At 45.9% G+C, this 26,060-nt stretch overlaps 1 protein-coding gene across 1 annotated transcript in view; it reads left to right on the top strand.

Moving 5' to 3' along the window:
• Positions 1–26,060, top strand: part of LOC147724912 (lymphocyte antigen 6D-like) — a 111,929-nt gene that overhangs the window by 20,077 nt on the left and 65,792 nt on the right. Inside the window, exon 4 of the mRNA XM_086918130.1 lies at positions 16,376–16,547. Within this exon, the coding sequence (XP_086774256.1) occupies positions 16,376–16,545 (170 nt within the window). The 3' untranslated portion in view covers positions 16,546–16,547. The remainder of the gene's footprint in view (positions 1–16,375; positions 16,548–26,060) is intronic.

Raw genomic sequence — 26,060 nt, 5'->3', positions numbered from 1 at the left:
ATGTGCAGGCTTTATTTAACATTAATAAAGCCTAACTATTGACAAGAGTGAGCTAAAATAATAATTCATAGTGTTAAAATAATAGAATAAACCCAAACACATGTTAGGGTTTAAATTATAAGAACTATGACAGAAAATAAGTTGTATAACTTGCTATTCTGAATCCAGCTCTAGAACTGCCTCTCCTTATTGGCCAGCCTTGATAGACTGGGCATAACTACTCAGATGAGGTGTGAAGTGGCCTGTAAGGAAACAAAGAAACATTTGGAGGGAGTACATCTGTAGCCGCAGAGTAAAAGGCAGGAAGGGGGCTGGGTAGCCAAATTGGTCTTACAAGGGAAGAAGACAGTAAAGACAAAAACCAGGTCCACCTCCACTTCCTACACCTCCAGCTTGGTGGGAGATGCCGTAATTGAATCAGTAGAGATTTTGGAAGGGAGTGTTAGTGAAAGTTAGCCACACATGTGGGTTTGTCTTAGCCAGACCTTGTTACATTTGAAGAATTTGTATTAGTTTAATAAAATTGACTTTAGTGCTATAGCGACAAGTATATATTACAGATCTCAAATGAGGTGCACTACCTACATTGCTTTAAACAATGAGAAGTACACAGCAGAAGTCACCTACAAAGTAATGAAAAAATGCCACAATTGCATGCATTGTCCCAATGTCACAGAAGGAAGGATCTTACATCATCCGCAAACTGGGAAAGAAATTGCTTTACACTATGATGGAGACTGTAATTCTAAAAACCTGATTTCTCACATAAAATGCCCATGTGGGAAAATGTATGTAGGGAAAACAGAAAGGATACTGAAAACTAGAATCTCAGAACATAAAAGCACCACTAGGAACCAAAATATGAAAAGCAACTTAGCTAAGCACTGGAAAATAATCACAACATATTCCAGATCAGGTTTTCAATACTGGAGATAGTTAGAATGTACGAGGGGGTTGATCTGACCAGATCCCTCCTTCAAAGAGAGATTTACTGGATCAGGAAATTAGAAACACAGGAGCCAAGGGGGCTCAATGAAAAATTTAGATCTGATTTGCTTCTTATGATGTCCACTCTGTAACTGTAGGAATGATGCCTGCTTCTTAGAGATTGCTATACTCATGTTGTTATATTGTCATATGTATGTTGTGAATTGATTCAACAAAAGGTGAAGATATTTCATTATTTCTTTTCTCCATCTGCCTTCTTCATTTCTCCCTCATTATGTTTTTCACACTCATTTTAAGTTTCTTTACACTCACTCTAAGTTCTTTCACTAGGTCCGGTTCAGTGTAGTGATGACGAGCCCCATTCCAAGATGGCGCTCGCAATAGTGTAGTTGGAAGTCCATTGTTGGTTTCTTAAATAACTTGTGAAGATGTAGTAGCTTTTGAGAGGCAATGGCAGCAGTTTGTTATTGAACACTGGGTGAGGCGGAAAGTTGGAGGAAGTCGTACCGTTTATAGAAACCTAGAGATGGAGGTAAGACAAGAGCGCATCACGCTCGCTAAGTGAGCGGTAAATCAGTATTGAACTCTGATGTTTTAGAGAATGAGTTTAGTGTACATATCATTTCTACCACGTTTCAGGTGGCATATTCATTTCGAGGTTGGGGTTTTTGAAGTTATGAACAGCGAGTCTTAGTTCCACTCATAATAAGGTAAGACGGTCTTGAAGGCCTGTCTCATAATGTTCGTAGAGCAAAATTTATTGAAATGGTCACACCGAACCCGTTTTTTGTATATAGGTGTTTTGAAGAGGAATGTATACGGCAAGCGAGTACAGAAATAGTGAGTTTTATTTCTTTTCGAGCACAAACATAGCGGTGTGGAAAGGGGTATTTTATGCACTCTTTCAATGTTTTATTTTTCTTTTTCTTTAACTTTTATGACTTAAGTCGAATTTAAGCCTTGCACAGAGTGAATTTTTAAAGATGTCTTGAACATCTATCACAGCAGTTTAAGTAATTGATTGATACATTCAGTTTACAGGCCCCTGAGGAAGAGCTCTTAGAGCTCGAAATGCATCGGGCATAAAGAAGATTCTTCTAGGACGTTGACAAAAATTTCTGTTCTTTAAAACTGTATACATCATTGTAATCTTGATAATTTTTGTACATTTATGTTAAATCTTGTTTACAAATAGGAATGCCTTTGAAACAAAAGTCATAGTGAAAATTGGAAAATACACAAAAAACATAAGCAGTATTTATGTGTTTAATGTGTTATTTTGTGAAACTGTTTAAAATTCCCAGTGTTGTTCTAGAGATAGATCCACACCAGCAACAGTGCACGGAGGTTAAGTGTTCTGTTCACTTAAGATAGGAGGTTTAAGTAGTGGCACGGTTGGGACAAACAGGCTACCTCCGCAGCACGCTTAGTTAAAAAAGTTAATAATCAGTTGAAAGTCTAAAGCTTTTCAGTAAAAAACAGACAGGAGCGCTTCTCCAATTCAAAACATTATGTGCACAGGGACACCTCATGTGCCCCAGGCATGTCTCAATCTATTCAGCCCTCCCAAACCCACTACACAAAATCCTGTCTGGAGTGGTGCAAGCACCTATCCTGACAGGAAACCCTTTGTCCAGGCCTCCCAAGCTGGAAGGACTCCCAGCAGCAGGAGGTCAGACTCGTGTCTGTGGTGGCAGCATCCATTTTGTGATGCTGAGGCTCATGTTTAACTTTACCCGGGTTTCAGGTTAGGTACATGTTGTCTCCCTCTAGAAGGGTGGAATGCTACCCCCGTCGCCAGAATTGGCGAGGGGGTAGTATTCCAAGCCGTATTACACCTTACTCGACATGTTTTGATAAAGCCAAACCAAAGATAGCATTTAACTGCGAGGTTCATAATGCACTTAAGAGTATATGGTATGGCAATATGATGACACAGCTAAAGGACGTGGTTCCAAAAGCTGCAGACAGGCTCAGCTCATGCCAGAGCACCATCTCACATGAAACCAAGCACTCTGCCTCCAGGATGGTCCAGGCCTACCATAGGAGTGACTTATAGGTTACCATGTGTCCATATATGTTAGATATATATATACTATATCTAAGTAAGGGGTGATTACACCAACATACCCCAGCTGAGTGAACAGCCAGTTGTGTCAAATAGCTAGGCCAGGTTCCAATTGGTAATGCACCTAGAGTGCATTGGTATTAATCTAGAGAGAGAACAGCAGGCTGTGGGTCTGATTAGCAGGCCCACAGCCACATTAAGTCATATGGCCGGGATGCCCGCCACCCCCTCCCAACACCAATTCCCCATGGGAGGAGACAGACACAAGTTTGAGCTTTTGGAAGGCGGGGGGAGTTACCCCCCAGGCCGTATTTATTAAAATATGAAACAAAATTTAAAACTAAATTAAAACGTTTCATACATTATGTACAATTTTACTTTCATTACATTTTGATAAAGACATGTTCTTTGGCTAACCTTAACAGATCTCTAATACAAAGGTTTCCTAGCCGAGTCTAGCATCCTGAAAATGCATACATTCTAAAATAAAATTGTACATCCTAGCATTAAGGGCCAACGGCAAGGTGTTAACCGGTGTCAGATCCCTACTACCAAACTCCCGCCCTCACGGTGTGAGTGGCGCATGCGCAGAGGACTTTACCCTCGTTGCCAACTGTAACATCCCTTGTCGTGGGGGCCCCCTTTCACTCGATGCCATTTTAAAGGTCATCCGAGTTCCCGTGTGAGGTATCTGTAAGAAGGACAGCGTGGACTCCCTCCTGCCCCACACTCTCTTCCGCCGGAGCGGATATCCGCCCCCCGGGAAATTCGTAGGAGGGGCATATAGCCGTCTCCCCCTGGGAGGGGCCTATGGCCGTCTCCCCCTAGGCGACCCATCCGTCGTGGGTGCCGCCTCCCCATGGGAGAGGCCAATGGCCACCTACCCCCGGGCGCTCCCATCCATACTGGGTGGTGCCCCCCCTAGGGACCTTGAAATTACTGCTCACCGATCATGACCTTACCGCCACAGGCCGGATAGTTGACCGACTATCCGGCCCCCCCACACCTCCTAAAGGTCATGCCTCCTCAATCCCACTAGCCATGCTATGAAGTCTCCTATGAGTAAATCATTTCCCGCCCTGGACAGGTGAACCCCATCATTCAAGTAAAAGTGATCACCCCGAATACACCCATGGGGAATGCTTTGCAAATGCGCGGAGCGAAACAATTTCCAAATTTTATTGTTGACCCTCTTTACCAAGTGGTTCAACGCCATCACAGAGAAACCCCCCCACCAAACTCTCCTGGGGATCATGTGGGACCAGGCAATTGTGCACCCCGGGAGCCTCCTAGCCAACCAGCTGACTGCCGACAATATGTGTTCCACTAACACTCGTCTTCCCAGTCTTACCAAGTCATTGCCCCCCAAGTGCACTATGATTACAGACGGCGGTGACCTTTGCCGCCCTAAGAGACCCTCCACAAACGATTGAAATTGGTCAAAACAGAGGCCTCCCTTCCCATGGAAGGTTACTCTGAACCCGTATTCCCCAGATGCGTGAGTCGCGTCACCTGCCATAAATACGTCCCCGGCGCGCCTCACGTATGAGTGGCCCACGACCCATACCACTTGCTCTCCAGTCGGTGATCCTCGACCGCTGGTCCTCTGGTGATGGGTTGATCCCAAATTCCGCCCGTGTCACAGGCTTGCGAAACTGTAATTCAAACAAAAGACAACAAGCGTGAGTGCATTTCATCAGTCTTTTACAACATGTGCAGTCGCACATACCTTTTGAAACAGTTCGAGGACCAACGGCCTAACTGTTTTACTTCTTCCGCACCCAGACCCCGGGCCGTAGCCTCAGTAGCAGCCCCTATTCTGAATGAGTGGGTCCCAAAATCGCACAGGTTCAAGCCCGCCGCAGCAATCGTAAGTGCCAGCACCCTCTGAAATTGAAATTTCGTCAACGGGGTGCCATCTTTTTGTCTAAGCAGGCTCCCTCCCCATGTCGCCGGCCTCTGTGCCAGGTAGTCCTCTAAATACCTTATCGGACAACTGGGGCTCCCTCGAGCGCGCTGCACAACAACACTACTCCCTATAGCTTCCTGGTCTGTCTTGGACCTGGCTATCGAGATTAGCATATAATCACCCCATATTTGAACGTGATCCCTGCATAGGCCTCCCTCCATATCCTTCTTGTTCCTCGCCACGAGTTCACTTACCCGCATGGCCCCATGGAATGCCAATGCGAAAGCCACTCGGAACAGAACTACCTCGGAAGGGGAGGAGCATGTCTCATCCAGTTTTGCTAGTAGCAGAGACAATCTCTCTAAACCAATCGGGTGCCTTGTATCTTGTTTACGACCCTCCAGGCGTTGCCAACCGCGGAGCGCCTTCCTGACTAAAAAGGAACCCGTCGGGTCCCGTATGCCGTGGAGCCGTGCCATGAATGATATGGCCTCCCTATGTCTATTGGCAGTTGCGGCTGATCGGCCTTCTCTATGAAGCGCCACTAAGAAACCCAGGAAGGATTTCTCCTGCCCCCAGCTATGTCCCCCTGCCGGCCCTAAAAAGGCGCAGTAAGAACGAAACGCTCCCTCATAGGCTTTCCTCGTCCTGGGCGCTAAGCTGGCTGCCACGAGGTCCTGTAATCCGGGGTACCGATCAGCCATAGTGCTTCGGGGAATGGTGCCGCCACTAGATCCGCTGTAGGTAGATAGCCCCTGAAAGCCTGCATGTGTGAACGAGAGAGTGCATCAGTACACCCGGCACATGTTTTGCCCTGAACTGTACATTCAATCTCATGCTACGTAATACAATTTCCTTCAACAGTCTCAAGATCCACTTGCAGCGTGCTGCCTGATGATTAATGCACTGGACCAGTGTCATATTGTCAGACCAAAACACTACTGAGCGGTCCCTAAAATCCTCTGGCCATGCCAACAGAGCCACCCAAATGGGAAATAGCTCCAAGAACCCAATGTTACCTGTTAGGCCACTGGAGTGCCACCACGTCGGCCATAATTGTGCCGACCATCGGTTACCAAAGATTGCGCCAAATCCCACGCTCCCAGCTGAGTCGGTCCATAAACCCAATTCGTCCGACAATGCTGGGGGTTTGTTCCACACCACTCGACCGTTGAAGTCCGCCAGGAATGCCAACCAAATGCGCATATCCTGGCGAACCTCTGCCGACAGTCTCGTGCGGTGGTGTCCCTCCTTGAGGCCGGCCATAGCCTGTGCAATGGAACGTGAGAAAGGGCGAGCCATCGGTATTACTCTCAAGGCAAAGTTAACCTGGCCCACTGTTTGTTGTAACTGGTGCAGGGTCACTTTTTCTTTGCCCAGGCATTGTATTAAGGAAGCCCTGAACTTGGCCACCTTCTCCATTGGCAGAGGGAAGCATCCCTCCACAGAATCGAGCTCAATTCCCAGAAACTCCAGTGAAGTAGATGGCCCCACTGTCTTACCTGGTCCCAATGGGACCCCAAACTCCTGCATGAGAATGCAGAAGTCCTGCAGTGCCTGTGCACATTTCGTAGTGCCTGCCGGCCCTAAGAACAGGAAGTCGTCTAAATAGTGCATCACCTGTCTATGCCCAGTGGCCTCGGTGAACGCCCATTCTAAAAAACAGCTGAACATTTCAAAATAAGCACAAGAAATTGAGCAGCCCATGGGCATGCATTTATCCATGTAATACTTCCCTTGGAACGTAAATCCTAGCAAGCGCTGGTCCCGCGGGTGTACCGGGAGCAACCTGAATGCTGATTTGATGTCTGATTTTGCCATCAGAGCACCGGGGCCCAGGTGATTCAGTAGGTCAACGGCATCGTCGAACGATGCGTATCGAACTGAACAGACTTCCGGGTCAATGGCTTCATTCACCGAGGCCCCCCTCGGGGCTGACAGATTGTGAATGAGTCTATACTCCCCTGGGTCTTTCTTCGGAACCACTCCTAGAGGTGAACACACGAAATCCGCCACTGGCGGACATGGAAAAGGTCCTGCTACCCATCCCAAGCTGACCTCTTTGGTAATTTTCTTGGCTGCCACTGCCGGGTTGTGTTGAACAGATAGCTGATTCTTACAAAAGGGGATCCCCCGAAAATTCCCCGCCGGGATGTTGAAGCCATATAGGAAACCATTCCTCAAAATCCCGGCGGATACATGATCAGGGTATTTGTTCAGCCAGGGAGTCAAAGCCATGATGTCGATGGGTGAAGATGATTGCTTCCCAAGCATCACATCAATCCTGCTTGGATCCCCCCTTTCCTCCCGAACTACCGCTCTTGGACCTACAGCTACTTTCCGGGTGTGAGGAGTTCCCACAGCCCGCACAAGCATGCCGGAACCTACATGTTCCCTCGGGCCTGTTACAGTTACCTCTGTTGAAACCCCAAAAAACCCCGCGCTTGCCCCCATTCCCGCCGGTCTTGGGCTGTGATTCCCCACCGGCGCTTGCTCGAAAGGGCTGCGCCGGCCTTTGTTGAACTGTCCCAGACCCGCTCCCGCCCGGTGAGGACGTACCCGCCGATAAAGGCAAGAGCTGTTTGTGCCATGACACCGTGTCGAGGCAATCCCACGTTAAAGTTACATCAAACTCTTTAGATTTTCGAAAGTGAACATCATAACCTTACCATTCATTCCCCCCGTACATTGTATAAAAAATCCATTCCTGTTCTGGTAACATGATAGATCGGGCAACACTTCAGGTTTACGTTCCCCCATTACTGCCGTAAATATAGAGAAGGCCTTCACCCAGTTTGCTATGGTCTCGTCGACCCTAAATTCCGCCATCTTGGCCCGCCATACGCTGGGGTGCCATAAATCTTTCTGGGTCTTTGCGTACTCTATCTCACGATGGTCGGTCAACAGTGAAAACATATTAACATATTTGTCCCCCCATATCATTTCCTTCGTGGCCGCCGGGATGTGCTGGGCCAACCTTTCGCGCCTCGAAGGCACTGAACTCTCCCCTACCATTGGCAACGGGTTCTTACCGGGTTCAACCGCCATGTCTGCTGTCTTTTCTCGGCCAACCACCGTCACTCCCGGTGCCACCTGTGGGGGAATAGAAGGAACATTCACCGTCCCGGCTTCTCTTGACTGCCGTAACTGCTCGAATATTAATCTGGCTTCCTCGGCCGGATCCCCCGCAGCCACTGCCCCCCCTGTTTTCTTCTTAAGCCAAGGTAACACTGCCGCTAACTGAAGGGCCAGTTCTGGGGGCATCTGATCATCCTCAACCGGAGTTATTACAACGGGGATTGGTAAACCCACATCTGGACTTGGTACTGGGCTGTCCACCGGTGTGACTGGGCCTGCTGGGGGTACCTCCGGGACTGGGCCCTCCCCGGAACCCGCCCTCTTCTTACTACGTTTCCTCCTACCCTCTGGGGCGACTCCCGGCAAGGCCGGTCCTATCACCTTCTTAGGCCGCCCCGAGAGGTTGTTCTGGGCTGCTATCTGCTTTTTAACCTCTGCTAAGCCACGACCGATCGAATCCACTTTACCAAGTTTTCGGTCCATCACCGCCATTCGGTTCGACAAAGTGCGTAGTATATTCTCCAACTCGGAGCTCTTTCCCGCTTTTTTGACGGACATGACTTTGTTCACTCCGTTCGACTTGATCGACGAGGTCCTAGATCCTACACACGCCTGATACTGAAAGAGAAACAACAAAGATTACAAGTTCTCAAAATTGCTGCTTGTTCCGTCGAGGGCTCACGAGCAACGAGTCAAGTCAAGTCAAGTCATAGAATTTATATAGCGCACTACATACCCAGAGGGTTTCAAGGCGCTTAGGAAGGGGAGGAGGATTACTTGTCAAATATCCACGTTGTAAGTTGCTTTCTGAATGCTAGGTGGTTCTGGGTAAGGCGAAGGTAAGCGGGGAGTGAGTTCCATGTTTTAGCAGCCAGGTAAGAAAAGGATCTGCCTCCCATGGTGGTCTTGTTGATGCGAGGTACAGTGGCGAGGGCTTGGCTGGAAGAACGTAGTTGGCGGGAGGGGGTGTAGAAGGACAGTCGTGAGTTGAGGCATTCTGGACCGATGTCGTAGAGTGATTTGTGTGCGTGGGTAAGCAGTCGGAAAGTGATCCTCTTGTTGACGGGTAGCCAGTGGAGGTCTTTAAGGTGACCAGAGATGTGTTCGTTGCGTGGGATGTCTAATATGAGTCTGGCTGAGGCGTTTTGGATTCGTTGGAGTTTCTTCTGGAGTTTTGCGGTAGTACCTGCGTAGAGGGTGTTTCCGTAGTCCAGTCGGCTCGTGACCAGAGCGTGGGTGACTGTTTTCCTTGTTTCGGAGGGGATCCAGCTAAATGTTTTTCTGAGCATGCAAAGAATGTTGAAGCAGGAAGAGGATACGGCGCTGACTTGTCTGTTCATTGAGAGTGAAGAATCCAGGATGACGCCTACGTTCCGTGCGTGGTCTGTCGGGATGGGTGCTTTTCCGAGGGCTTCCGGCCACCAGGAGTCGTCCCATGCAGAGGGGGATGTACCTAGGATGAGGACTTCTGTTTTGTCTGAGTTCAGTTTCAGACGGCTTTGTTTCATCCATTCGGCAACTTCTTTTATTCCTTCGTGTAGGTTAGTTTTGGCGGTGCTGGGGTCGTTGGTGAGAGAAAGGATCAGTTGAGTGTCATCCGCGTAAGAGATGATGTTGAGGTTGTGTTGGCGTGCGATGGCCGCGAGGGGGCTCATGTATATGTTGAAGAGGGTGGGACTGAGTGAGGATCCTTGTGGTACGCCGCAGATGACTTTAGAGGCCTCGGACTTGAATGGTGGAAGGCGGACTCTCTGGGTTCTTCCGGTGAGGAACGAGGTAATCCAATCAAGTGCTTTTCCTTGGATTCCGATATTATTGAGGCGTTGTAAAAGGGTGCTGTGGCAGACTGTGTCGAATGCTGCAGAGAGGTCAAGGAGGATGAGGGCGACTGTGTCTCCATTGTCCAGTAGAGTTCGAATGTCGTCTGTTGCTGCGATGAGGGCGGTCTCAGTGCTGTGTTTTGCTCGGAAGCCAGATTGTGAGGGGTCGAGGGATTTGTTGGCTTCGAGGAAGGCGGCAAGCTGGTTGTTGACAGCTTTCTCGATGACTTTGGCCGGGAATGGAAGAAGCGAGATGGGGCGGTAATTTTTGAGTTCGGTGGGGTCCGCTGTGGGTTTTTTCAGAAGGGCGGTGAGTTCAGCGTGTTTCCAGTCTTCCGGGAAGGTGGCGGAGTTGAAGGAGCAGTTGATGACGTCTCGGAGGTGCGGTGCTATGATTTGCTTTGTTGAAGATGTGGTGAGGACATGGGTCTGTGGGGGATCCTGAGTGGATGGAATTCATCAGGTGGATGGTGTCCTCAGAGTAGATTGGGTTCCAGTCGTTAAGGGTGTTCACGGGGGGGAGATGATCAGCAAATGGTAGGGTGGGTTGGTTTCCGGGTTGGTTGTCAAAGCTGTTGTAGATGTCTGCAATCTTGTTGTGGAAAAATGAGGCTAGGGAGTCGCAGAGGGTTTGAGAGGGGGTGATGTCGTTGGAGTTGGCCGAGGGATTGGAAAATTCCTTGACGATGTTGAAAAGTTCCTTGCTGTTGTGGGCGTTGTTGTCAAGTCGATCCTTGAATGCTGTTTTCTTGGCTTTTCGGATTAGTTGGTGGTGAGTGCGTGTGGCGTTTTTGAAGGCGTCCTTGGTGCTGGTGGTAGGGTCTTTTTTCCAGGCCTTTTCAAGGGAGCGGCAGAGTTTCTTGGACTTCTTGAGATCATCGTTGAACCATGAGGCCTTCTTGCTGCCAGGTTTGTTTTGACGTTTTTTCAGTGGTGCTAAGGTGTCAGCGGTGTTGGATAACCATAGGGTGAGGTTGGCGGCGGCTTCGTTAGCGTTAGAAGAGAGGGCTGGGGTGTTTTGAAGGAGTGATGCGGAGATTTGGTCCGTGGTGATTTTGTTCCAGTTTCTTTGCAGGGTAGGTTGGAGGTGGATGCTGGGTTTTGGTTTGTTGTAGGTGAAGTGAACGCAGCTGTGGTCAGTCCAGAGGAGGTCCGTGGTGTGGCTGAAGGAGACATGGTTGCTGGATGTGAAGATGGGGTCGAGTGTGTGACCTGCGATGTGGGTGGGGGAGGTGACTAGTTGTTTAAGTCCGAGGTTGGCGAGGTTGTCCACGAGGGTGGCGGTGTTGCGGTCGTTGATCTTTTCGAGGTGAAAGTTGAGGTCTCCCAGAAGGATGTAGTCTTTGGAGGGGAGCGCGTGTGGGGTGATGAAGTCCGTGATGTCTTCACTGAATTTTGCACGGGGTCCTGGTGGTCTGTAGAGGAGGGTGCCTCTGAGTGTGGTTTTGGGGTCGATGTGGATCTGGAAGTGAAGATGTTCGGAGTTGGCGAGGTTGGCGTCAGAGCTGGTTGATATGCGGATTGATTTCTTATGGACGATCGCGATTCCTCCTCCTGTGTGGCTGGTGCGGTCTTTGCGAGTGATCTTATAGTCTTCAGGGATGGCAATGGTGATGTCTGGTGCGGAGGAAGCATTCATCCATGTTTCCGTAAGGAAGGCGATGTCCGGAGAAATGGTGTCTAGTAGATTCCATAGGTCAATGGCGTGCCTGTGGACCGATCGGGTGTTGAGAAGGATGCATTGTAGGTGATTGGGGTCGGGAATCTGTGGTGTGGTCGTAGCGGAGATGTTGTCGGTGCCGCTGAATTTGCAGGAGAAGCAGGAGAAAGGTCCATGGGTTTGTCCAGGGGCGGCTTGGACGCAGGTGGGAGCGCGACCGGGGTTAAGGGCTAGGAGGGTGGCGGCATCGTAGGTAATGCGGGGGGGCTGGGAGGGACGGGGGCCAGGGGGTCTGGCGCTGGGCGCGGTCCAGGCGCGGACGGGCGTAGACGGGCTTACCTTTGGCGCAACTTCGGCGCGGCCGAAGCGCGTGGACGCTGCGCGTGGGGGCATTGGCCATAAATGGATGGTGGGGGGGGCGGAGCGTGGGAGGGGCCGCTGGGAGGCGGTCTCGGGGAGGTAGAGGCGGGCCAGGAGAGCTGAAAACAACAACAAGATGGAGGCGGGCTGCTTGAAAATGAAACCGGGGCACAGTCCGAGTTAAGCCTGAGCTATTGCCACAAAAATAAACACCACTGGTGGGACCGGCCAGAAGCGCTATTAAAATTAATGCCAGGCAGCTCGCATGTAATTGCACAATCTAAATGCGTGCAGAAGCGCTATGTTATATCGTATGTGCAGCAGCCAGCAGCAGATAGTTCAGTGCAGTAGCGCAGAATTCAGACAATGCTAGCAGCGCTATGTGGAGTAATAATGAGCAGTTAACGATACCAGCGCTGCTTCCAGGTTCGAGGGAGGGAGGGGAGCGACCGTGCAGGAGCGAGTCCAGGAGGTCACAGCTGCACCAGGGAGGAGGCTAGATTGCTGTTCGTGGGTGGGAGGGGCCGCTGGGAGGCGGTCTCGGGGAGGTAGAGGCGGGCCAGGAGAGCTGAAAACAACAACAAGATGGAGGCGGGCTGCTTGAAAATGAAACCGGGACACAGTCCGAGTTACGCCTGAGCTATTGCCACAAAAATAAACACCACTGGTGGGACCGGCCAGAAGCGCTATTAAAATTAATGCCAGGCAGCTCGCATGTAATTGCACAATCTAAATGCGTGCAGAAGCGCTATGTTATATCGTATGTGCAGCAGCCAGCAGCAGATAGTTCAGTGCAGGAGCGCAGAATTCAGACAATGCTAGCAGCGCCATGTGGAGTAATAATGAGCAGTTAACGATACCAGCGCTGCTTCCAGGTTCGAGGGAGGGAGGGGAGCGACCGTGCAGGAGCGAGTCCAGCCTTCAGAGCACTGGAACAAGAGGACGCCTCCTTGCATTCCCGCTGTATTTATCTGTCTGCGGGAGGGCGGGGGCCCTCCCCGGGTACGCCCATCTGGGCGCGGTCTTCCGGGCGGGTGTCTAGGACAACCCCTTCTGGGCGGGAAGGGCGTGCTCCGGCTACGCCGCTTTGGGCATACCAGCCGAACCACGCCCCCCGCCCAAAACGGTTTCCCGGGGGGAGCGGGGCACCCATCCATACGTTCGGGGGGACCGAGTGGTCTTCCCTTTCCATAAACCAGTGAAGCAAAAAGCAAAAATTTGGTGTGACCATAGGATAGCAGACCCTACTCTCCTTCAGAGAGTATGCCCCTAGGAGGCAGACAAATAGTGTACAAGGGATAGCCTGTAAGTTAATCCATTATTATATTCTATTTCTTCTTTCCAGAACCCCAATAATAAAGGGCAGGACTGTGTAATGTGGAATTCCCCCTCCCCCCAACTTCCCACATCTAGGGCATTTTTTTTGCACAAGTCACATAGAACCTTTTAATCATGCTAGGTCTGAGATAAGCTCTATGCAGGATATAGTATTGATTAATTAGAACATTACATTTCTAGAGACAGCTGGTATATGTGCTACAATCCTATCCCTGTCTGCATCATTACATTGGAGCTCTAAGTCTCCCTCCCATTTTATTTCCAACTTGGCAAGAAGAGAAAGTATATTTGTCTGAATCGTGCGATGTAGCTACAAGACCGCTCTTGCACACCCTATTGTTGCACAGAACTGTTCACACATCTGATGCAGACACGTTCAGCATCTTCATTTCTCTAATGTTTCCTTATTGCTACAAACAATGCCCTGTATACTACAAATTGAACTTTATGTATATCACATTCTTCAGTCAGGTCTTCAAATAATCCATCCTGCTATAAATACCCAACACTGTGAACCCCAAATGTTGTCCACCTTTCAATCCCTGCTAACTCTCCTAACTGGGTCTCTATTCTCAACCATTTTAATGGCATTTCAGCGGAGTGGGGCACCTGGTTTGCTGCAGGCAACATTTCCAGCACTGCTATATCACTAGAAGCTCTTGAAAAATTCAGGTAGCCTGAGGAAAGAAGTTCTGCAAATCTGGCAGTGAGCCAATAAATTCCAACTCAGGGTTCATTTGACAGTAAACCCAGTTGTTTAAACAATGTAGTTGAGCTGCTACATAATACATTCAAGATCAGGAGCAGCCAACCCTCCCTTTATTACAGGGTGCTGTAGTTTCTTAGTGATAATCTATGACTACCTGTTTCCCAAAATAATTCCATAAGCAGTGATTTCAGTTCTCTTAACAAGGTGGTGCTCTTGGCACTGGAGCATGTAGGAAAGTGTAATATTCAAGAAAGCGAGCATTTATAGCAGCTTGATTATATAATGCTTCAACTGCAGCAGAATCAAGCTCCAGAATCAAAGATTCACATAATTTTGGATTAATGAGCCACGGCAAAAGGGATCCTGCCTTATCATGCAGAGCATGAGCACAAGTAAAATATTTGTTATAATCAAAACAACATAATATTTCAACTCAGGCTGCCACTAATTCATTTGCCTCAAGCAATGAAATTTAATAGCAAGCTAACCTGGACCATGGTGCTCACAGCTTCTCTGTACCTTTCCCTGGGTTTCCACCTCACCAACCAAAGATCTATGCTCCTCAACCACTTCTGCAGTGCATTGACCCCTGATCACTCTCTTAAATGCATCCCATTTAATCAAAGAGGATGTAGCTGTTACAGCATTTTCATTAAAGTAAGCATTTATAGCCTCTACAATATAATTTTTTAAAACAACATCATCTAGGGCCTCTACCTTTAAACACCAAATAGGAATGTAAGGGCGATCACGCCCCATTTCAGAGAGACTAACCCAGGATTGTGATCTGAAACAGCACAGATATTCACCATGGACAGTCAGAAGCTTAGAAAGTTATTCAACCAAACACGAGATTTATGAGAGCCTGAGTGAAAAGAGTTGTCACGTGCCACAGGGTGCATTCACTGCCAAGAGTCAACAAGAACCCACTGCTGCTGCCAGGCCCTAAACTTACACGTTGTCCAGTTCAGCCAGACCTGAATCCGCAAGAGAGATTTCTGGGACAAGAAAATGGCACATTTTTGGGGAAATGGTCATTACATAGAGTGGCATCCTCTACCCCATAGGTCAGGAGTACCCCTCTTCTTGCCATCCCAGACACCTTAATAAATATGGGAGAGCTGCTGAGAAACTCACATCCCTTCCCAGAAATATCAAGAGAAGGCCTGCCCTGCTGAACCCCTGGTCTGCATTGTTAGAGGGTTGCACTCTTAATGACTGCACCTGCTGCACACTTTGGGCTTCACAAAAGCACACTTTGCCTGACTTCAAAAGGATTAAGGAGTTGACTTATTCAAAGCAACTGGTACAAAAGAGATTTAAAAAGTCACCTGTTTCAACTCCATCAGCTTCATCTGGATCTTAAAGGATTAAACCAGGTGCATTTTAGGAATTTTACTCCCACACCTCCAAAAGGCAAATCGGAGCTTTTGGAGCCTTGGCTAGTATTGTTGACCCTCAAAGACCCCAAATAAATACCTGGAGAAGAAGGACTGCTCTGCTGGACCCGATGACTGCCAAAAAGAGGACTGCACTCATAAGGACTTCACCTACTGCTCGTTCAAGGCTTCACAAGCATCAGATAGAAAAATGCTGCAAGGGCTACCTGCAACATCAACAGTAAGGACAACTTCAGCTGACAAGCTTTACCTGGATTGTATTTTGATTGATCCGGTGCATTATAGGAATTTTACTCTCAGACCCCCAGAGGGAAACCAGAGTTTCTGAACGCGTTACTGGTGCTGTGGACCACTTCCCTGCATCAAGAATCATTTCTGGAAGTAACTGTAAAAGTATTACATCGCAAGCAGCCTTAACTCTTGACTTTGTCCAGGTCCAGTGTGACCCTTTACAACCCTTTTAGAGCTCTTTGCTTCCAAACACTAGCTTTACATCTAATCTTTAAACATGTATTTCCACAGTTCCTACATTGAATTTGTGTCATTTTGGTGTAATTATAAACATAAAAATATGTCCTTGTTTTATAAATTTGTGTCGGATGTATTTGAATGCTGTGTCTTATTTGCTGTATTGTTTTTTTTTATGCTTTTCACACCTGTATCCTAAATTAAGCCAGAATGTTCAGAAGCCAAACTACCAAGGGTTGAGCAAAGATTCATTTATTAAGGCTTGACTGGAGCTTATGTGTGATTGTGTGGTTATTACTAGCTGTAGGAATCTTCCTCTATCTATTATTAAACCTTCAACAAAGCTCATAAAACAAATATGTGGAGAGGTGGGGTATTTTCCTTAATAATGGCTTCACATGGAATAGTGTATCAGTCTTTGAGTCTTGCTTAAGTAATTTTGATCCTACAGAACATGGAATTGGAAATAGTGACATTTTTGTAGGTAGGCAGATTTGTTGGCTTTAGGTAAGAAAAACAGTGTTTTATTGTTAACAGAATTTCAAATTAGAGATAGCATGGAAAGTAACAGAACCTCCTATTATTTCCATTACATTCTTTTCTTTTTTCCTTAACAGGGGCTTTACACATGGTCAAGTCATGCGCATCTACATGTACACCAGTCATGAGCCGTACGACTACTATCTCTTGCTGTAATGATTACCTGTGCAACTCACTACCTTTCAAGAGCTTAGACCATGCAGAAAAACAACAGAACGAGGGACTCTTGCTCAGAGTTGGCTCTTAAAGGTAAGGAAGTAAACGTGGGACCATCTTTAATTCTTTCATTATTTTACTTTATTATTTTACGTATTTGAAAAGCACAACATTTATCTCCTGGGAGATGTTACAGCACTTAATAGTTGCCTAGTCCATCCACTTAGAGATTTTCATTGAACCAGAATAGAAATATCATACAGTCCATTAACCTGAAAAGAGGTTTTTAATTCTTTTCTAGACCTGGTATATTTATCGATGAGGTGAATGTCCATAGGTAGAGAGTTCCACTGAGCAGCAGCCTGGTACGAGAAGGAACCGCCTCCTGATCTAACCTTCCTTATACGTTTGGTTTTAGCAAGGTCCAAATTACAAAATGTCAGCTTGCGAGTGGGTTTATGGAATTCCACTCTGACTTGTAGATTCTCCAGACCCAATATATGCAAAGCTTTATGAGAGAAGCACAAGGGTTTGAGCTTGTAACATAAACACAAATATTTGCAAGAAAGAGTTACACATTGACAATAGCATGACATATTTGAAAACCAATTTTTATCATATCAGATTTTACTTTCGCTACAGTGTTATGTCACTGAGAATGTGTTTGATCATTAACATCCACTGGTAAGTTTTGTGTCAACTCTCTCAGGATTTTTCAGTCTTCAAAATCCAAGTTTGAAGACCAAGTCTTTCCTTTTTATACAGTCGGAAAAGTGTCCAACCTACCCATTCCGTAACATCTCTAATAACCCAAGCCTCTCATCGTCCCTAATAAAAATCTGTTGCTAGGTGTGGTAAAGGCTTCTATGATCTTCAACTCTTCTTTTCTCTAAGCAAGCTTTGACACAATTGTTCTGAGCTACCTTCCTGAGGGTGTGTATCTTTGTATATTTCCAGGATGGACCCAATTCACAAAGGTTGGCGCATGAGTAGGTGTGACTTACCCTTGTAGTACTAACAGAAATCAAAAGAGAATGTATTGTATGTTCTGGAGGAATACCTTTTGAAACAATCTGTGGGACCATTCAGAGTTACTTTCGGTGAATGGTATATTCTTTGCAACAGACATACCAGCAGCTGTTGGCATCATCATCAGGTCTTCTATATCTGATGTCACCCTCATCATGCAAAGTCTTCTAATCAATAATTTGTTGCAGTTGTATTATCAATGATGTGATAGAAGTATTCATGAATGATGTAATATTTGAGGTAATTAGCAGTGCATTGTGAGAGTGAATTTTAGTTATCTTGGCGGATGAATTATAGTTACTAGATATAACTATAGGTATAACTGCTGATTTCTTATGGTTTGAGTGTATATAATCTGAACCTAACTATAATGCCCCTGTAAACTTTGTTTTTTTAGTGAATCTTCAGGGTTTTTAAGTTCAGAATAACTTTATTGAATTTTCAAAAAGTGACATAAATAGACAATACAAAAATACATAAAATAGCAATAAAATCTAATCAATTGAGTAATACAAATTATTAACAAATTATAATAGATCATTAGATAACAATAAAATAATAATCAATCAAGGGAAAAATAAATTCATGGTAAGGAGAAGGGAAGGGGGAAGAGAGGGAGGGTACATATTATATCATCTTATATGGAACGTAGAGTTACTATTAACATATAAATATTGCTTATATGCAAATTGTGAAGTTAAAACAGAATAACTGTGAAAACAATTGTCATAACAACAAATATGAATCTATAGGAGACCAGAAGGATTGATAAGAAAGCAGATTATGATTAATTCCATGTAGTGATAATTGGGCACCTCTTCTTGTAAAGATGATCCATGACCACCAAGCATGAACAGATAGAGAAGAAGAGTCTTTCCAACAAAAAGTGATTGATTTTAAAGCAGCCGAAATAAAGAAATTAAACAACTTTGCTTCAGAATCATTAAGAGGATGTACAAGCACAACTGATTTACAAATTAACAATTTATAAGAAAGAACATCTTGAATAGGTAATATTTTCAATATAATGTCCCAAACTTCAGACCAAAATTTCGAAATTATAGGGCAATCAAATAACATGTGATGTAAGGACCCAGGATGTAATTTACAGTGCCAACAAATATCTGATGGAAGTAATTTAGCACGATGCAAACGTATTGGTGTGCATAAGGAATTAAACAAAATATATGCATTTGTCTGATAAAGAGACACCGGTAACCAACCAGAAATGCTATTGAGCCAAAACACTTTCCAAGAGTCTTTAGATATAGAAATGGAAAGTTCAGTGTTCCAAAATGTTGAAAATATATTAATATTGGTACCTATTGAAGTTGAAATTTTTTATCCAAAATAGAAACAGCGTTTGAAGATGTAGAAACAGCGTGAAGATAAATTATCAAATCAGTTGTAACCGTAGAAGGAATACCATTCGGGAATGAGTCTAAAATTGAGTTGCATAGAAATTTATATTTAACCAAATCAGTATTAGGTAACTTGAATTTCGATTGTAATTTGTCAAAAGGAATAAAAGCATTATCACAAAATATATCTTTAAGGTACAATATGCCCGCATTAATCCACAAATTCCCGGGAGGAGGCAAGATGGCGGCCGTGACCAGCGGCTGAGCGGCAGCACTGGACACAGCGCAGGGATGGAATGATGTTCTTTGATGCGACCTCGGCATCCAGGCTCTCTCCTTTTACAGTAGACAATACGGAACAACTAAAAGAACCACTTGAGAAGGGAAAGTAAAGAAGAAGGCCATAAAAATCTCTATGAGTCTACCTGACCCTTAATCAAATACTGAATGCCGTAGAAAACACAGCGGAACAAAGCGGAACAAAGCAGCGGTGTCAAACACCGAACCTACGTTTTCTCTGTAAGGCCGGCGCAGCACAGAATTTACAAGAGAAACAAGGTTACAGAAAACCTCGAGGCCACCTGACTCGCAAGACATGCGTGAAACCTCAGTCGCACTGGCGAGACTGGCGAGACATAACTAAAAAGTTCTGAAGAGTAAAACACCGCAGAAGCATAGCGGCACACAAGTGGCTGGAAAACTACCTCCCGGTGAGACTCTGATGCTTTCAAGTGTTCGCGTCAGAGGGTTGCCTCGCTCGGATCTGTCGAGGCTCCTGGTTACAGCTGCAGCGGTGTTGGGAGTCGGTTCAGCTGGCCCTAGCGGAGCTCGCGTAGCCTGGAGGCGGAGTCACACAGGACCGGCGGGACCAGCAAGACGGGGCGGAAGCGGCTGCAGCTCCAGCAGACCTGTCGGACTGAGCAGATCCAACGGCCCGATACGGAGTTGTGGAGAGGCTCCGTGTTGCAGTGCACCAGTTGAGGTGAGGCAGGGGATCTCCCTGCTAATAGTAGTTGTATCTATGCCCCCTAAAGTCAACACCGGTGGAAAGACAAAGAAAAAGGGTGTGGCGGATGGTGCCCCTGTACCTGGCAATTCAGCCAATAGCTCAAGTATGGACAATGGGGCAAACATCGGGCTAGAGGGGGCAGCGTTAGAAGCTGGGTCAGGGCGGGCAAAGCTGCAGCCATCTGCAGGTCAGAATTCCCCTAAGATCAGAACCCGTCAAGCTACAGCCACAGCAACGGTCAGCGTGGTTGAAATGCTGAATCGGAATGAGAAAAAAAAGAAAGCTGAAGGATATTGAGCCAGCCCTAGAAGTTGTGAATCCTGGGCTGTCGGTGCTATCTGTAATACCTGTGCAACCTGAACTTTCTGCAACATGTGAGTCCACTGCTCTACCATTACTATTACCAGCCAGCACTCCAGCGGAAAATCCAGGCATAGACCTACAGATCCCTCAATCATGTCAATCGGAGGCAGCCAGGGACGACATAGTAGGTGGGGACAAGTCTGTAATGACGCACTCAGAGTCTCTAGATGTCGGATTGGGATCTGGCGATCTTGGTGTTTCCAGCAACAATGAGACCATCACCTTACTACCCTTGTCAGTGCCCTCACAAGATATATTGCTCTCTCCAACAGAAGGCTCAGCAGTCTCATTAACTAACGAGGGCGTTCAAGAAGGCTTATCTACAGCTGATCTATTTAAAGAGAGTACCAGTCTTATAACAGGCTCTGAAAACTATACAGGTCTACCTGCCAATCCTAAAGTTAAAACTATCTACTCTGGGGTCACTCACGGTGAGAGGGAAATGGAAAAGGAAAAGACCCCCAGCGAGTGCTTCTTCTCTGTTACAGAGGAGGCCAACTGGTCAGAAGAGGATGATGAGCTACATAGCTCAGATATTGATGGCAGCAACCCGGAAACAGCGAGCGATAGTGAAGTAGGGTTACCATCATCTATCATAAAAAACGCACCTCCACAAAGAGACCATAATGCGCTGGCTTGGGACCACTCTCCTACAACATCCCTTCAAGGGAATCTTAACTCGGCGTCGGGTAACGTAAGCTGCAATGAGCCTACACAGTTGTCAATGATGACGATGATGGAATCAATCCACCAAGGAATAACTGCTCATAGAGAGGAAACCCGGGCAGACAGCATCAAATCCCAGGCGGCGATAAGAAAGATGAAAGCAGTGGTCAGAAAGCTTTCTAAAGCCTGGGTAAGTGTGGGCGATAGGGTCTCAAATCTAGAAGAGAGGGTGGTCGCCACTGAAGCCTAGGCGGCTGCAGCCACGACTAAAGTGGAAACTCTTGGAGCCCAAGCAATTGACATCCAGTGGAAGCTAGAGGACCTTGAAAACAGGCAAAGAAGGAACAACCTCAGGGTCCTGGGTATTCCGGAAGGGGCAGAGGGCCAGGATGCTAAGATGTTTATAGTCAAAACATTTGAGAAAGCCTTCCCTGACATCGCCGGTTGGAACTGGACCACTGAAATACAGAGAGCACATAGGACACCCTTCAGAATGAGAAAAAATACCAGAGAAGGGGATAAGCCTAGAGCAATTTAAATTTATATAGGCAATTTTCTTCTTCGCCAGTCCATTTCAGAGAAAGCCCGGCCTGACGCTAAAAGAACATTTGAAGGAGGGTCCTTCTTTGTCAGGCCGGATTTCTGTCACTCCACCGTGGAACAAAGATGGAGATTAAGGCAATTAATCAAACCTTTCCAGGACAAAAGGGTTCAGGTTTACCTCATCAATCCTGCCCAGCTAAAGATTATCCACCTAGGCAAGACCATGTATTTCTCCTCGGAAATCAAGGCTCAGGAGTTCTTAGACTCTATTTAGCATGTGTCGTTACTGAATGAAGTCTTAGGTTTAGTTTAGCTTAAGGCTCAGTTTAAATATCACATAGTAAAGTGTGTCATGTTAGGGAGATTTGTGGGGTGATTTGTGGGAGATTTGTAGGAAAATTGTGGGTGTACATAAGCCGAGGCTGAAATTGGATCTACTGATTGCACTGTGTCCATTGCCGCACCCATCACATGCACAGACACCGTCTGCGCGCCTCACCGGGGGGTGAGTTGTGGTCAGGGGGGGGGAGGGGGGTCTCTTGTGGGAGGGGGGGGGAAGGGGGAAGAAAAAGAAGCAAAAAGAAAGTTCATGCATTAAACATGTATTGGAGATGTTGAAAGTGGTTATACTTGATATTGCTAGATATAGGATAAAATGCGATTGGTTAGTTCGTTGGCTGGTCTCTCTCCAGGGCTATGTCAAGGATTAAGATAATTAGCCTTAATATTGGAGGATTGAACGACTGGAAAAAAAGGGAAAAGTTCGAGGAGTATGTTAGATTAATAAGACCCGATATTGTCTGCCTACAAGAGACTCATCTGCCATGGAAAAAGAAACATTGGTTAAATATAAGGGGGTATGAAATATTCTCTTGTTCCTCACAGACTTCAACTGTAAGGGGGGTAGCCATCATTGGTTGGGCTGGATTGGGTGGGGTCAAAAAATCAAAAGCTGACCCGTTGGGAAGATGGGCTATATGTGAACTGGGGTTAGGCATCACTCTCTGTTCAGTGTATGGGTCCAATCTGGACGATCCAGGGGTGATGGATTACATTGAAAGGGAGCTCACCAACTGGCCATCACCTGCGGAATTTTGTAGTGACCTCAATATCTCGGCAGATTTTACAGGCAATACCCAATATAAAGGACGAAAACCCCGGGTATTTAGGGCGGTTTCCTCGATAATCCACTCTTACGGCCTGAAGGATGTCTGGGGTAATCTAAAGAAAGATGATCCTGGGTTCACATAATTTTCACACCCATTTAACAAATACACAAAATTGGATTATTTTTTAGTATCAGCCACTCATCTCAGCACTGTAGAAATTTCAATGCTCCCAAAGCTAATTTCGGATCACAATCCACTTGTTTTGAATCTGTCTATTACTAAACCAAGGGAAAAAGTGAGACCGTGGTCCTTTAATAGAAAACTTCTATTAGACAGTAACTACATCGCACATATAAAGGGGTGGTCCCAATCGTTTTTTGATGCCAATAGATATAGCGCTTCTCGTGGTATGGTTTGGGATAGTTTCAAGGCTGGTTTAAGAGGAGAGACTATTAGCTTTTCTGCACGGTTGTGGAAAAATATAAAGGAAGACAGGGAGGGTCTTCTGAATAGGTTGGCAAAGGCTGAGGAACAACATAGGAGAGATGTATACAGCGGGATCCAGGGGTCTCAGAGTCTAGATAGCTTAAATACTATAAAAGCAAATATTCAGCGGCAATTAGCAAAGAAAGCTGCAGCGGAATATCAGACTCGCAGATTGGGAATGTATGAAACAGGTGAGGACGCAGGTAGGGCCTTAGCACTAAGGATAAGACAAGGCACCTCAAAAAATATTATTACTGAAATTAAAGAGGGGGAGCATACCTATAAAAAACCAACAGAAATCCTAGAGGTTTTTAGGCGCTTCTATCAGGTTCTCTATAAGGAGGATGCAGATACAACCTATCCAAGTAAGAATTGGCAGGATACAGAAAATATTTTGTTGCCCAATGAGAGGGAAATCTTAGAACAGGATATCACTATGGAGGAGCTCTGGCAGGCACTGAAAGATTTATCAGCAGGAAAGGCAGCAGGGCCTGACCTCATACCCTTGGAAGTCTATAAATGCCTGAGTGAAGAGACGGCTCCTCTCCTATTAGATCTATTTAACGGGGTTATTAATACAGGCATTATACCAGAATCCTGGACTAAAACCAATATAGTGGTCTTCCATAAAAAAGGCAAACCCAAGGAGAGCCCAGGTTCTTACCGGCCTATATCATTAATAAATAGCGACAACAAACTCTACGCTAAAATACTGGCCACACGAATGGGGAGAATTATTGCGGGCCTCGTCTCTCCCTGGCAGCATGGTTTTATTCCCGGAAGGGGTACTACCGACCATATAAAAAGAGCTATAACTCTGTTTGATATGCATGCCGGGGAAGGGGAGGAGATCGCAATGATCCTCCTCGATGCCGAGAAGGCGTTTGATCGGGTTAAGTGGAGCTTTCTATGTAAAGTGATGGAGGGCAGAGGATTTGGTCCCTGATTTCTCCAGGCAATCCAGGCCATGTATCACACTCCAACAGCTAGTATCCAGCTAATGGGTGAGGGTTCTAATCCGATCCATATTTCGAGAGGGACAAGACAAGGGTGCCCGTGTTCGCCTATCCTATTTGCTCTGTATATCGATCCCCTGATCTGCCACATTATGGGTAATATTAATATAAAACCAATTATCACTAACGGATTTGCAACCAAAATCCTCGCATACGCGGATGACATAGCCATTACCACTGTGGATCCTGCTAGTGCTATGAGGGAATTAATTAACATCACTTCCGATTTTGGGAGTGCATCCGGATATAGATTAAATGTGGCAAAAACACAGGTTCTATGCTCCAGTAAGACAGTCAAATTGGATGATAGATATGTGGACTCTGCTGTCTATTTGGGAATCACAATCAATGCCCAGACACAGGAAATTATTAAAGATAATTTCTCACCATTATTGTTGAAAATTAAACAGGATCTAAAGCGGATCGATACTCTTCATTTATCAATTATAGGCAGGGCTAATGTCATTAAAATGACAATGTTTCCAAAAATTTTATATACATTTAGATCTATCCCCTTTAAAATTGATGATATTTTGATCAGGGAAATGGAGGCAATTTTTATTAATTTTGTCTGGCAATATGGTAAGGTGAGGAGATCAATCAAATTTATGTCTCTACCTCAGGAAAAGGGCGGTTTGGGTATACCAAATCTAAAATTCTACCACTGGTCTTGTCTCCTTACAGATATGGCTATAATTTTCTTCCCTGCTAACATGATAAATTGTCAAAGCGGTATTCCGTCCATATATAAGTTACTATTAGGGAATGAAGCTTATGGGGTACTATTAAGGAACTATGATAAACGTTTCTTTAAGTCCCAAGGGTACAAAATATTGGAAGATATCCGTACGATATGGTTGGCGATACAGAAGAACCAGAGTATTCCGAAGTTTAATAAGCACACTCCACTTTGGAACTCAGGGCTATTCCCTCACTTGAGCACAGATGGGTCCTGGAGACATTGGGAAAGACAGGGAATCACCTCATTGGGTCAAGTGATCGTAAAGGATGTTCTGAGGCCCCTCGATCTCCTGATGTCACGGTATGCACTTCAAGGTTCTCAAGAGTTTAAATACATACAATTGACTAACACAATTAAATCCAAGAGACCTATCATAGATGTATCTAAAGAATGTGCACTTTTAGATTATATGAAGGGAGGCGGCCGCCGTATAAGGAAAATGTATGTATTATTTTTGGGGACACTGCTGGATGATATGCTTAAGACAGAAGCTACCTGGGTTGGGAAACTGAATGACCCCGATATTGATCTAGATAGAGCCATTCTTATGGATAAAAGGTTTCTAAGATCTTCAAACCTAAGAGCGCAGCATTTTAAAACTTTATTTAACTTATATCACACACCGGCAAAACTGTTTGACTGCGGCAAGAGAGCAGATAACAACTGCCCTAGATGTGGTAAGGGCCCTGCGATCTGCTTCACATGTTTGTGGCTGCGAGAAATTAGGGCCAATTAAAAATTAAATTGTAAAGTTTTTAGAGGGGCTGCTAGATGTCAGGATTGATCTATCCCCAACACTTTTAATATTCGGGGTTGACGCCAAAATGGGTTTGAGCGTAGAGATGGAGGCACTCGTTTTCATAGCAACAGCAGTCTCTAGAATATTAATTGCTGCCGCATGGAAGGACACCGAGGCCCCAACCTTTCAGATGTGGATGTGTAGGCTACTAGGGATCCATAACATTGAGTCAGAGCTGTACGCACTGAAGGGAGTGAAATCCAGGGATATGGGACTAAGGCTCTGGGCCCCCGTGGCATCATGGAGGCGGTCAAAAACCCTGGGCTTATAGCTTTTTAACATCCATAGCGCTACTCCCCTTACGATCTTAACATATTATTTGTATTTGTATCTCCCGTTATATTAATGGTTTTAATCAGTTCGAACATTCTTATTAGAAGTTGAAAATCTGTTAGCCATATTTATATCTCTGTATGTATAATTATTTGGTATTGTCATGTTAGTGTGTGTTTTCTCCTATGTATTTGATATGATATTGTCATG

Source organism: Lissotriton vulgaris, chromosome 4_1 (assembly GCF_964263255.1).
Source record: "Lissotriton vulgaris chromosome 4_1, aLisVul1.2, whole genome shotgun sequence".
In the NCBI taxonomy this organism is placed as follows: domain Eukaryota; kingdom Metazoa; phylum Chordata; class Amphibia; order Caudata; family Salamandridae; genus Lissotriton; species Lissotriton vulgaris.
Note: the sequence above shows the minus strand (reverse complement) of the source record. Positions and strands in the feature narration are given on the sequence as shown.